Source organism: Sphaeramia orbicularis, chromosome 12, assembly GCF_902148855.1.
Source record: "Sphaeramia orbicularis chromosome 12, fSphaOr1.1, whole genome shotgun sequence".
Classification (NCBI taxonomy): domain Eukaryota; kingdom Metazoa; phylum Chordata; class Actinopteri; order Kurtiformes; family Apogonidae; genus Sphaeramia; species Sphaeramia orbicularis.
The window spans coordinates 49,885,777-49,900,530 of record NC_043968.1 but is presented as its reverse complement, the minus strand read 5'-3'; the positions used below and the strand labels follow the sequence as shown (position 1 = coordinate 49,900,530).

General features: G+C 37.7%; 1 protein-coding gene across 1 annotated transcript in view; it reads left to right on the top strand.

The window, feature by feature from the left end:
* Window positions 1-4,734: 4,734 nt before the first annotated feature.
* LOC115429793 (transmembrane protein 132D-like) overlaps window positions 4,735-14,754 on the top strand; it is a 58,390-nt gene continuing 48,370 nt past the window's right edge. Inside the window, exon 1 of the mRNA XM_030149513.1 lies at window positions 4,735-5,166. Within this exon, the coding sequence (XP_030005373.1) occupies window positions 5,100-5,166 (67 nt within the window). The 5' untranslated portion in view covers window positions 4,735-5,099. The remainder of the gene's footprint in view (window positions 5,167-14,754) is intronic.

The window sequence follows — 14,754 nt, the reverse complement described above, 5'->3', positions numbered from 1 at the left end:
AAAATAGGACCAAAATTGGGACAGGAAAAACTACCTAGGCATCAGTGCATTTGATCTAGAAAACATGGTTTGAAATGGTCTTATATACCGCTATAAATAAAGACACTGTTAAATTTGACAATCCTAGTGGTTTTTCTAATCCAGACATGCAGGTTTTTCATGAATCTCAGTCTCATTCCAGGCTTCGTGTGTAACCCATTGTGTCCACCTGCATTACATGTAGAACCTGCCCAGTTAAACACAAATAAATCACGAGTGATTTTGCAACAGTGGACATTTTTGTGAAGCACTCTCCCTTGCAATAATAAGTTCAAGTGCCAAAATGTACCTGTGAGAGAATAAAAAGATATCTGAAAAAATTGTAGCGTGTAATTTTCGTGTCCTTTTTACCATTGTTACATGTAGATTTTTGTATAAAAATAATATTAAAATAATATAAAAATGTGTTTTATCTGAAAAATAGTTTCTCATTTATCTCAATAAATATTTATTTTTAAAACAGACCCAAAGTGCTTCCAAACTTGCATCATAACAATAGTCCACATCTGGTTTGAATTTTTAGCTGCTATGTCCTGTTTTTAGGGACCAGTTTCATAGAGGCACCCAAATGTAATGAGCAAATATGGCATGTGTTTTTGAATGTGACTGTGGAGCTAAACAGATACAGAACATTACACATACATAAGCCTATATTTGTATATGCACTCTAGCATACTGTCAGGCTTTTAATTTGTGATAATTGCCTAAATTTTGATGCAGATCTAAAATGAGTGAATGATCTATGTCCTGAATCCCCTACTAAGCCTCAGCTCCAACCACTATTGCTTTTTGACATTTATCTGTTCCAAACGCCAGCTGAAGCACAGCATCCTGTTTAAATGAAATTAATAAATCATTACGGGGATTTAGGTCTTGACCCATGTTGCTCTACATCAAATGTCCTCTACAGAGCTTTGAACCACCTGGTAGTTTCATTTCCAGTGTTAGATTCGCATGTGGTGCATCTCTGTCATGTCCACTCCCTTTGACTAATAGCATCAGCAGCAGGTTGCATGTCTGGAACAACAACTGAGATCTGGAGACGTTCCCAGACTCGATAGTTGGTGGCCTCTGCTGCTGTCAGCTTTAATAATCATAGCCAGCCAAAAAACAAACTGCAAACTGCTCAAATTAAAGCTCAGTGACTTTAAAATGCAAAGCATGTAATAACTACACACTGTAAACACTATGGAATCGTGTACAGTAAAATCAGATTAGTCTCTTGAGATAACGCATACTCCATTAGTCCTCGAAAGTTTTATTGGCAAAAGATGTCTCTAAGGAGCATATTTATTTTAATCAGCCTCGGCTGTCAAGAGGGAAATGTTTATTCACTAGTGATGCCTGCATACATAATGCTGTCACCTTGGCGATGGTGCCACTTTGCAGTAAAGCAGGTACTCAAAGCAGTGGGCAGAGTGTGTCTATTGGCAGACATATTCTGTCAGTAATGCAGAGTTGTCTCAGAGTAAAGGTATTTAGGGGGATACTGAGAGTGAAGACAAGTCTGACCAAGCTCATTAAACCCAGTGGCTGTTCCTTACCTTAAATCTCATGTGAGCAATGATTCTGTTGTCTAAGTGTGCAGCCATAGTGAATGGATACCTCAGTATTTAAACTGTGAAACTTCCCTCTTTGATATTAAACGCCTCATCTTATCACCTCTCCGGTTGTAGGGCACGCTGCAAAAAGACACCAAGCTAATTCAGTTCAGGCCTTGAACCCGCTCTGATGCTCAGTGTACCTCATTATGAATTAGGAATTTTAGGTCAAATGAGATGAAGTGATACAAAAAATGCTAAAAAAGTATAATTACCCAGACTGTTAATAAATTAAATGGGGCCTGAAGTAGCCTGCAGTAGCACAGAAAAAAAAGTATTGTTTCTGCCTTACTTTTTAAGTCAACTTGACTTCCCCCCCATGAGTTTCTGTCACCATCTAAGTATATTGGAGCCAGAAGTGACCACATTTGGACAAAAAGGTAGAGCTGGGGAGGACCTAGGTGTGATAAATCAGCTAATGCTAATGCTAACTTACTATGATGAGTAAACTTGGACAATTTGTGTAACCATTTGACAGTCTTGTTGTAACTTCCTTAGCAGTCTCTCAGTAAAAACAGATTTTATTCATTCAACAGAGCTGTGAACGTCTGACTCATCATGAGAACAAGCCGTCAAACACATCTGTCTATCAAAGCCCACACAGCGCAGAGGAAAGCCCTAAAATATTATTAACTGAGCAATATTTTACCACCAATAAGCTTAATAGAGGATACAAAACTGCAAGTGAGACAATAATACATAATGATAATGATGTAGTATTTTTTTAGTCTTTTTTTTTTTTTTTCAAACCGAGCATCCAGTGGCCATTAGCAGTATTACATTTTAAGGTTGAATCTCAAACCAGTTGGCCTTTGTTTTTTTTCAATGAAAACACTTACACTAAATCTTCAGTTCTGTCACTGTGCAGCAGCAGCAGCAACACAAGTTACCAACAAGGTTATTATCGTTAACGAAAACTAACGAAATGACAAACTGTAAAAACATTTTCGTTAACTGAAATAAATAAAAACTATAATTAAAAGAAAAAATGATAACTAACTGAAACTGTAGTGTGCTTACAAAACTAACTAAAACATAAAAATTATGGATGAAATTCCCTTCGTTCTTGTTGTCGTCAACGTCGGATTGATATGAAATCAATTTATTTTGCTCTAGCAATTTTAGCTGCTGGCACCATTCGACACTTCGGTCCGTCACTTCTCATCACTTGTGGTTTAGAGTGGTCTTCTGGTCCCCACTCTACCTGGAAACATGGAGACTGATGTTGGGAGAAAGCAGCAGAGTCCTGTATGGGATTTATGGGAATATAATGGCGTGGAAGATAAAAGATCTGAAGACACTAAAATTAATACTAAAACTAAAACTAAGCATTTAGAAAAAAAAAAAAAAAAGAAAACTAATAAAAACTAGCAAACCTGCTCTAAAAACTAATTAAAACTAACTGGATTAGAGAACAAAAAAGTCAAAACTAAATAAAACTAAACTATAATGAAAAATCCAAAACTATTATAACCTTGGTTACCAAAAACTTAGAAATGGACCATGAACAAATGTCATATTGTACATTTACCTCTGTCCTGAGTCTAATCCACTCACCGCAAGATTCTGAAAATGGTGGAAAAAGTCAGAAAGGGGCCAAGATGTCAGAGAAAGCAGTAGTTCAGGCTCATCTGTTTGATAGAGAATCACAAAACACTTAAGCAGGAGCATATGAAATAGTTTTTGTACCACTTTTACCACCTAATTAGGCACGCCAACAGTCCATATTCAGTAGTTTTGTTGTTTTCTTATTGTCATGCTGTCCTTACCCACAGGAAACTGAAGCCCTAAAAGTGCACTTTTTTGGTTTGTGTTGTTGGATAACTGTGGGGAGTTTAAAATGTTATTTTGGAATCAAACCAACAAACAAATTTACTGATCAAGGCAACAGTTTGAAGAGGCAAAATTACTGCCATTGTGTGAGTCTGAATAGAATAATAACATGAGGTTTAGAGGAGCCGGACTGAAAGACAGAAGGACTGAACACCTCTGATCAGAGGTTGTGACATGACATCGAACCATACTAAAACAATACCGAACTGTGATTTTACATCATTAAATGGGTGGAAAGACACACGGGATTTTCAAACAGGAACTGGTGAGTGGAGCTGTTAAAATAAAATACAGATTTTAAATATTTGTTGTTTTTTTTACATGCATTATCTCCAGCATTGATATGTTTCCTTATAAGTGAGTCAAACAATTTCATTCACAGCTCAAAAAACATGCTCTAATACAATTTTAAAGAGAAAAAAGTGTTAATTTAAGGAAAAAATAATAACAGATGTTGTAAAGCTTGCTCATTTTATCGGATAAATTCTGTTTTGTTATTTTATCATTTTTACAATAGTGATCCTTTGTCAAAATCAGATGATTCTTCCTGCTGATGTAAAGTAATGGTCTCAAGATCTGATGATGGGCTGTAGAAAAACTTTAACACAGCACCACTCATCACTCTAAGGTGGAGTTTTGTGGAGTTTGCTGATCTTTTGTGCTATGGTGTCAAATGTATAGTCTGCTGTGACACCACGGCTTCAGTTCCATCCATCTGCTCCATCCTACGCACAAAAAATGATCCCATGTGATTCTGTGCACTGAGAATATGCACTTGACATCTGGCAAAATCTCTGATAAAGTTTTTTTTTTTTTTTTGTTCCTTCTAAAAAATGGATAGAATAATGTCACTTAAATGCAAAACTCAGTGAATATACTTAACATCTGTGCATTTTTTAGAGGACAATTTAGTCCAAAAAACACCCACAGCGATTTGGGAGCTTTATTTTAATGGGGTCCTTAACATCATCTGCATTTGTACATGCAGCAACAAACAAGGTCTAAAATTAAATTATACTTGGAGAAATAATGATTAAGTGTTCCCGTAGATTCGCTTTTCAGCCCGGGATCATATCCGTAATTTGTTAAATCAACATTAAAGCGACTCGTGGAAAAACCACTGATCCTTTTGACCTCATGTGCATTTAATTTGCTCGCAGCTCTTCCTCTACCGGCGATTACCCACGTGGGTCTCGTTAATCTGACAGACGGCACATGTTTACTGATTTTTTTTTCTTTTTTTTTTCTTTTTTCTATCATGGGAAAGCGGTGCCTGTTGCTGTCCTGCCGTGCCAGCAAGAGTCGTGCAACCGGAGGAAAACATCCTACTCATCATTTAGCGAAAGCAAGTCAGAGAGGCCACATGAAAGCGCAGTGCAGATGGGGCAACACGGAGGCTTTTGCGCGTAAAAAAAAGTGAGTGAACCTACAAGAAAAAGAACCGCAGGGCCTGGAGAATCAATCGGATCGTCTTTGTATTCTTAGTCAGATGTGGTAACTTTGCCAAACATCACACAATGTAATGATTTGCAGCGGTTTTTTGTTTAGTCTCCAAGTCTTTAGTCTCCTTGGTGCGCACTGGAGCGCAGAGCAGTTGGACGGCAACTTCCCTGCAACTTCACTGAAATGATGCGCAACTTTCTTCTGCGTTTTTGGCTCCCAGTTGTGGCTGTTTTTACAGCTGCGACCAAAGGTAAGAATCAAGCTGTTGTTGAACTGTCATATATGCATATTATGTTATGTTATTTATTTATTTATTTATTTATTTTTATTTGTGCTCCTAGAAAATGGAAGACACATTGAAACATGTCTATAAAAAGAACTAATCCTGAAGGGAAAGGCTGCATCTGTGTCTGCTAATGCACTCTACTGAACATTAAATGTATGTGGTATGCTCTCATGATCTTACAACAGGGGTGTCAAACTCATTTTAGTTCAGAGGCCACATTCAGCTAAATTTGAGCTGAAGTGGGCTGAACCAGTAAAATAATAGCATAATAAAATATAAATAATGTCAACTCCAAACTTTTCTCTGTTTTAGAGTGAAAAAAGTAAATTTACCTAATGAAAAGGTTTACATCTACAAACTATCCTTTCGAAAGATGTGAATAACATGGACAAACTGAAAAAAATGAGTGTAATTTTAACAATATTCTGCCTCAGTTTATTATAACTTATAGATCACAGTGGATCTACAAATACACAAAACATTTAGTGACAGGCAGAATATTGGTAAAATTGTACTTGTTCATATTTGTTCAGGTTATTCACATTTTTTGCAAAATTGTACTTTGTTTCAGTGTAAATACACGAAAATATTTACATTTACAAAGAGAAAAATTTGGAGTTGTCATTATTTATATGTTATTATAATAGTATTTGACTGGTCCTGCCCACTTGAGATTGAATTGGTCTGAATGTGGAACCTGAACTAAAAGAATTGTTAATATCTTAGTGTAATTTTTTGCATTTCACAAATTCATCCCAAGGGCAGGACTGGACCCTTTGGCGGGCCAGGTTTGGCCCCCGGGCCGCATGTTTGACACCTGTGTCTTATAATTCTGGCTTTCACATTGAATTTTACATATGCACAAAGTAGTGGGCTGGTGTTGCTTTTAAACTATTATCAGCAGAAACTGTAGGAAGGCCCATTAAAATAACTATCCACTGCCAACATTAGGAGGAGTGTCCTTAAAAATAGAGAAGAAACGATTCTCTTTGGGATTATGAAATCATATTACTGAAAACCTTACATGGTGGTTTTACAAGCTGTATAATTGTGTGTTTTTATGCTTAAACCGTTGCCATACATGCCCTCTGTCCAGTATTCTGTGCTTCTGTCCATATTAAAGGGACAAAATACTCTTTTTGTGGCCATCACTGTGCATTGGGTAGGTGCATCTGTGGGATTAGAGCGGCCTAAAGCTGAGGTTGTGCAGCTGTTTCTCTGGTTGTTTAAAGATAACCTGCATTTGGAGCTATGAAGTCCCAGTAAGCTGCCTGTCTGTGTGTGATATTGGTATCATGTGAAAGACTGCTCAGTGAGATTGCACGGCCGTATATCTACATGTGAGATCTGTGTGCTGCTGTTTGTCTGCTGTGCAGCTGTGGTTTTAATGTATGTCTAGGGGATGAGGTTCAGTCTTTGATATATTCTGTGCCTGGGATCAATGTATATGTGCTGCAGACTTATCTTTCAGTCCAGCCACAGATGTGTTGCCATCTAAGATTCAGCTCACATCTACAGATGTAATTTTCAGTGTTTAACGTCCTTTATTTTCAGCTAAAGGTTAAGATTATTTCAGGGTACTGTGCCAAAGCTAACTAAATTAATCAATACTTTCACTTCTCCCAAGCATACAGTGTAAATCAGTAGTATTTTATGTTTGACTAATTTTACACAGCAGTTGTTTTAGTTTGTTTTTCCAAACAGCCATCTCCTGTTTCTCAGAGTAAATGCTGCAGATAGGATAAACTCAGAGAACTCAAACCTCTGCCAAGAATACATCTTCAACCTAATGTGGAGCAAAGTTTTAAAATTATTTTCTAGGGGTTTGCATCAACTTTTTTCATTACTGTCGTTTAGCCATTCATTTTTGTTTCTGGATCACCGCCAACAAATGTCTAAAGGCGTAAATCTCAGCTCTGGATCAACACCAAAATTGAATTAGTTGATCTTTGGCCTAAAGCTTGTTTGTGCACTACATTTAATGGAAATTCATTTATATAGGGTTTTGGAAAGCATGCTAATTGACAACATAGACTACTAATTACAATTTTACCTCCTGACAAGAAATGATCAGAATGCATACAGCTCTGGAAAAAAATATGAGACCACTGCAAAATAATCCTTTTCTCTGATTTTTACCAGTTAGAGGTATGTGTTTGAGTAATATGAACATTTTTGTTTTATTCTCTAAACTATTGACAACATTTCTCCAAAATTTCAAATAAAAATATTCTTATTCAGAGCATGTATTTACAGAACACAACACATGGTCAAAATAACAAAAAGATGCAGTGTTTTTAGACTTGAAATAATGCAAACAAAACCAGTTCATATTCATTTCTAAACAACACAATACTAATGTTGTAACTTAGGAAAAGTTCCGACATCAATATTTGGTGGAATAACCCTGATTTTCAATGACAGCTTTTATGTGTCTTGGCTCTCCACCATTGCTGTTGGATGACTTTATGCAGCTCCTGGCAGAGAAGTTCAAGAAGCTCAGACATGTTCGATGGTTGGTGACCATCCATCTTCCTCCAGAAGTTTTCAAAGTGGGTTCAGGTCTGGAGATTGGGCTGGTCATGACAGGGTCTTCATCTGGTGGTCCGTCATCCACACCTTTATTGACCTAGCTGAGGCCAGGAGCATTGTCCTGGTAGAAGAACCAGTCCTCAGAGTTTGGGAACATCATCAGAGCAGAAGTCCAGTAGTTTTCAATAGTTACTTTTAGATTCCAGTTACCTTTGCGGTACTAATAGCACTGTTTTTGCCACCTAGCTTGTCCTATTACAAGAAGATAGTGATGGCCACAGTAGTGGTGTTTATACTTCTCCTTCTTAAATAAGACACGGATCAGGTGTTTATTCAGTAGAATAAGGTGTGTTTCTGTTGGAGTTCAACAGACACAGGAATGGAATGGCTGTCATACATGCACACATGCTGATTTCAGAGGAAAATTTAGTGGTCTCTTAATTTTTTCCAGAGCTAATATGTTGTTTTGGTTGAAAAAAATTACCTGTAGTTATTTCTAGAGAGGTTGAGGTTGAGAATAAAGAGATCTGAAGCTATGCCACTGATGGTAATCTATTGGACTGAGGTGATATGAACTGGAAATCTATTGACACTGATGGTCTGGGGGATTTATGAGACCACTAGAGGGAGTAGTGAGTCACTCTGTCTCCCACAGTGAGGAAAAGTAACACCAAGGGGCCTTTGAGCAAAGCATCAGAAAGTGATCAGATGGGATGAGAACCACTGAGAAACAACTTTTAGAGTCAAAGAAGCACTGTAGTTGTTTTCACCACTGGACACAGCTCTAAATGAAAAGCATTTTTCTACACGAGCAAGTTTTATTATGAGGCTTATGAAGGCATAAAGTTTTTATGTAACATTATTATATTTACTAAGTTTCCCATAGGTCAGACTAAAGTATGTTTAGTCTTTATGTTTATTTGATTTGTAGTTTGGCTGTTTTCTGTCTAAAAGCAGAACTAAAGTGATAGAAGGTAAACTGACATAGCATTTGAAGAAGCTATTATGAATGATTCTTCCTTTTCATTTTTTATTGGACTTTTATGGGGGTTGTGTGTTGATCTTACTGATTTTTTTGTTTTATTTTCTTTTAATTATTGTCTAAATTAGTTAAAAAATACTTTGTGGTGGTTCTTATCATCACAACATAATATTTTACCTAAACTTTGTTCACTGTGTTGTTAACTGGTAACACTGTTGCACTCACTGTTCTCAGTGTCCCATTTGCTGTCAAAGCATTTTGTAAACTGCTGTTTTAAAAGTGCTATATAAATAAAGATTGTTATTATATTGTTATTGATTGTCAGAATGACCAGTGATGTGTTTTAGTTTGAAGATGAAAACTTGACTATACCATAATGCTGAGGTGTGAGCTTTACATTTTATTCAGTGAGTTAAACAGTCTGTGGATACATAGCGTTGATTTGCTGGTGGTTTTGTTAGTCCTGTGTGTGTGTGTATGTTTGTGTGAGTGTGTGTGTTCTGATGCTTGCTCTGCTGTTGAGAGTTTGGAATATCCATACCACAAAGAACCCCTTTAACAAGGCAAATACATGTGAATAGTTTATTCAGATGAAGAGTATAATTTCTGCGCTGGTTTAACCTGCTCACCCATCTGTCTTTTTCACACCCTCACAATATGACCTGACACCACGTCAGTCATCAAGGACACACCATTTTACAGTCCTACCTGATATACGTAATGGAACATTAACAATTAATTTGATAGTCATAAAACATTTTCTTATGAAATGATGGGGGTCACTGACAGAGCACATAAAGAATTCTGTGTCTACTTCATCTCCATCTCTCTCCTTCAGAATGACTTACAAGGTGTCCAACCCCTGATAATTTGTGATACTTAGGATCTATAGGAAATGTCAATTCACTACATGGTTCAATCTGTCAAAGCTGCATCGGCAGAATTGATGTTTTATCTGGTAGCCCACCAGATTGCTATTTTTAAAGATTCTGATTAAAACAGACAGACATTAAGTCATTGGGAATAAAATGATGGACACAATCAGTAATTGCAATCTGAAACAGAGTAATTTATTAACAGAACAAAGCACCTGTGAGATATAACCAAAAGTATGGTGTCTGCACCTACCTCAGTTAATAGGATGAAGGTTACATTTGCAAATGTCATGCAGGTGGATGTTTTAGTCCACAATGTAATTTCCCAAACACTACATTTTACTTATCTACTCTGTCATTTGTATTGTCTGCACAGTTTCTTATACATTCAGAAGGAAAATTGATTTGCATACAGATGTATTCATGAAATAACTTTTGAGAATCATAAAGAAGTCATATATCATTTCGAAGGCCTTTTGGGAAAAGAGGCTGTGCTTTGCCCTATGTTTGGCGTTAAGATGAGTTATTTTTGTGAGGCCGGGAAAGTCAAATTTGCACATCAATTTTGATGCACTTCAGTGCTGAGGATGGCAAATTACAGAGTGTCCTTTGGCAGGAGGAAGTAGAAGCTGTCACGTACAGCATCCTGTAGGGACAAACAGTCAAACCATAGAAGTTACAGGAGAGGCTTTTGTGCCACTGACACTGCATTTGTCATTCTTCTTGTATACAGGCTAGGCTTATAGTGTAATATGTATTCTGTTGAAGGACAAGTGTCACTGAAAACCTTGTTGTACAGAAAAACAACAAGAGCTGTACAACTCAATGGTCTGCTGTCATCCATTCATCTGTCTCACCTGCTGGTTCTCTCCACCTTGAAGACACTCCCTCTTTTTCCTGTTAGCTGTCAGTGTCACCACCACCACCATTCACCTGCTCTCATCAAAACAAGAACTATAAAAACCAGGAACTGCAGACTGTATGCAAAAGTGGACAGAGTCATATTCATTTCCCAACTGCTATTTTGAAGCCAATTTATGTTTTTAGAGAAGCAACCATGTCTAGGTGATAGAGCAGCTAATGCTAAATGGTAGCTCATTGATATGGTAAAGTCAAACGTTTGCATCCCATCATTTAATGGTCTTGTTTGTGATACTTAGGAACTACAGCTACAATCCAACTGTGAGGGAATATATTTCATTCGGTGAACTGAAACTCAGAATGTCAGTTTCAGGAGGTGAGCAAGGTGTTAGATATATTTCTATTAGCCATAAAATCTTATTAAAAGAGGAAATATTTACAAGAGGACCATGAGAATTTCACAGAGGGTTCAAACTAGTGCTGCAACAATGAATTGATTAAATTGATTCAAATCAAGTCTTAAAAGAGTTGGCAATGAATTTGGCAGTTTATCCGTTGGGTCTTGAGCACATTAATATTGAGGCATGCCCGTACGCTGTGTAGTGTAACCAAGGAAAACACAGACCAGCATGGCTGAGGCTTTGGATACCTGGCCACATTTTTAAAGCTAGGTTTACGTTACACACACAGGCCACAGCAGCCCCGTTTGGCCAAAACGTAGTGTGCCATTCATGTAACAAAACTTGAATATGGAGGAAAAAAATAGTCAAAATCCCACGGCCCACTACGTTTCAGGCAAATGGGGCTGCTGTGGCCACTGTAACCATAATGTAAACCTAGCTTAAGATAGCCTACATGTCATGATTGTTTTAGCCCACCAGCTAGTTAGACACTATTGTCGTAATTATAACATTTTCATCCATCTTTTAACAGGCTACCAAACTAACGTTGCTTATTGTTGATTGGAACTAATACATACAATGCAAACTTGATAGCCTATAACTGGAGCTGGTTGAAGACTATAGCTTGCTAGTCTCTAGCCATAACAAGTCTAGGTAGCAGGCTAGCGCTCATTAACTATACCTAAAGCCATTGCAAGGATGTAACTATTAGTGACTTGTCTGCAGCTTATATTGCTATGGGTTAAATATCAGTCTTTGAGAATTGAGTCTTTTGTGTTTATCCAATGAATTGATTAGTTATCAGAATAACCTACAGATTAATCGATTGTTAAAATTATCTTTAGTTGCAGCCCTAGTTCAAACATATGGGAAAAGAATGACTCCTGGAAACTATTTTGACTTAATACGTTAAGAAAGAAGATGAATAAGTGTATGAGGGCCAGTTCTTTTCGGAGTCAGCATCTAGTGGCTGTCAGTGGTAATGCAGATGAAGATGCATTCATGTGCATTAGGTTCACCTTTGTGTTGCAGTCTTCACCCCTGAATATAAACCAGCATTAATTCGTACACTTGTTGTAAGATTGTTTCACCCCTCTGTGTGATCTCTCCAGCCTGCTTATCCTCTACCAGTCCCTTCGATGTAGACCATGTCTGCCTTTGGAACACTTTTGCCTTCAGCCCTGTTTTACCCCATCTTCTGTCTGTTCCTGACCTGGTTTGTCTTGTTCTCTCCTATTTATGGACTCCGACATTTTACCTCTTAAGCCATTTTCTTGCCTGTTTCTCTGCCTGGATCAATTGTGTTGAGGAGTTGAGATTGTGGAAGGTTTTGGTGGCACTGTTTTGGAAATAATTATTAGACCACCAGTCCTTCATCATGACATTTTTATACTCTGTTATTGCAATATTCATTGTTTTTAGATGTTCCTGTTTTGTTGTTTGTCACCGAGATGCTTTGTTGCTTGGATTTCATGATATTTTTGCTAGATCTTTGCCTCACCTTTGCACATAAGAAAGCTATGAGTCACAGTTCTGACACTACCTTCACTACCTTGTCACAGTCATCCAATAATTATTTCCCAAACTGCTCAAAAGTACTGAGAGAAGATGGAAAATATGCACCAGTAGAGATTTGGCAATACTGCACTGCAGGAGCTATCAGAACAGCACATCAGAGGTGGATTCTCATATATAATGCTGTCGTGCTGCCTCACTGCTGAACGTGACAGTGTCAGCTGTTGATGTTATTCCCCATGTAAAATTCTGCAGAGGAACAGAGCAACAAAAAAACATTTTCCATTGACGTCTTTAGTTTCTCAGATTATTTTATGGTGTTTTTTGTTTTTATCACACAGATAGTGGAGACTGGCAGAAAATGAAATACAATGTGGGATTAACATGTATAGAAATGAAGCCAAGGCTCTTTTCTCAGGACTCATCTGCTCCTTATGTGGTATGGCCCTGAATCAGTCGGCTGTTGGGTTGCACAACAATTACATAGTTTGTCAGCTTTTAGAAATAAAAGATAAGCAAATCCTGTAGGAAAAGTGGAGTGTTTTTTCATGGTATGGTATAAAATGCATATTAATGTTTAGTTAGCGTTAGTGTTTTTGTTTTTTTTTATTGCGCTAATATAAGACAGGCTGGTATTTATTCTGCCTCTATATTTTGCATCTCTAAAACCTTATATTACTGTTATGATTTGGAAATAATGCTTTGTTACAACTCTGTACTGCTTTGAGTCTAATCAGGCAGCTATTTTGTTTGTATGGATGTTACAAATAAAATAAAGTAGTTAGCGTAGTCAAGTTAATTATGATTTAAACAATGTCTTAATTGTACATAGATAACAGCTATTGTACTGTGATACAACAACTGTGATAAAACATTCTGCCCATCCCTGCCTCCTGGTTACTCATACCCTATTATTCACCCATCATCTGATCCTTTACTTAGTTTTTCTGAACCTCTGACTTCTGGTTCTTAATCCTCTCCTGACCTGACCTGCCTCCAGCCTTCCTTTTTTTTTTCCCTAGCAAATATGTGCTGCTACGCGAGTCGTCTGTTAACCGATTTCCCGTCTTTGCCCTGCTCCTGACCTGCTTGTCGACCCAGTCAGCCTAGTTTGTGGTCACTGTCAGCATCTGTCTGCTCAGCCCTGGTTTTGATCCTGTCATTATTCTCTTCAACCTCCAGTACGTAAACAGTTCTGTATTTGAGTTTATGGCGATACTCACCACTTGTAAGACATGTCAGTCAGTCATCTTCTGAACTGCCCTATCCTAGAGAGGGTCGCCGGGGTGCTGGAGCCTATCCCAGGTTCCTATGGGTGAAGGCAGGGTACACCCTAGATGTGTCACCAGTTCATTGCAGGACTGACACATAGAGACAAACAACCAGTCACTTTCACATTCACACCTTTGGGCAATTTTAGTTTGATCAGTTAACCTATCAGTACATGTCTTTGGATGGTGGGAGGAAGCCGAAGTACCCATAGAGAGCCCACGCAAACATGGGGAGAATATGCAAATTCCACACAGAAAGGTCCCTGGTCTTGGAATTGAACCTGTCTTGAGAGGCAACAGTGCTATCCACTGCTATTCAGTGTGCCGGCCTCATAACACACGTGTTTACATATAATAACTTCACATTGTCTTTTCAGTTGTGACCATTTGAGTTTTATCCACCTGAACACTTATTCAGGGATATTTGATTCACCCATTATTGATTGTCTTGCCATCTGGTTACACTATATTTTCACTACAGATGAATGTGCTATGTGCTTCTTTATGCTGCTATATCTAAATCTGCCTTCTGAGAAATGAATCTGAGGAGTGTTGACTTTTACTGTGGCTTTTTAAGGGTAATGTAATTAGTGTCTTATACTTCAAGAGAAAAGAATTGCTTCTGATGATTGTCTCTTAAAAGGAAAGAAGGCAGAAATGTGCTGAGCACATAACTACTAATAAATCTGTTAAAAATGTTTTTATGAGGTCCTAAAAGTGGTCATAATGTTGAGATAACTACTTTTACAGTAGACCCTCGACATTCAAATATATTGATCGTGAAATTCAGCCCCTAGTGCAGTTTTAGGAAATAGTTTTATGAAAAAAGGCCAAAGACCACATCTTGAACTCCCAGTATGTTTTTAGGCTTTGAAGTTCCAAGTGTCTAAGATTTAGATGGGTGTAGGAGGATCTGGTTGCAGAAATGGAATATAATCCTAATAAATATTATTTTTATTACTGGAAAATAACACAAAGATAACTGTGTTCGCAATGTTAGAACGAAACATTTGAATCTGTCATGTTTCTGCTGTAGCTCATAACAGGCGTCCCCTTTTTCTCCCCTGTTTTTGGCACATGGCATGAGTGTGGACCACAGTTAATATCTCCCTAAC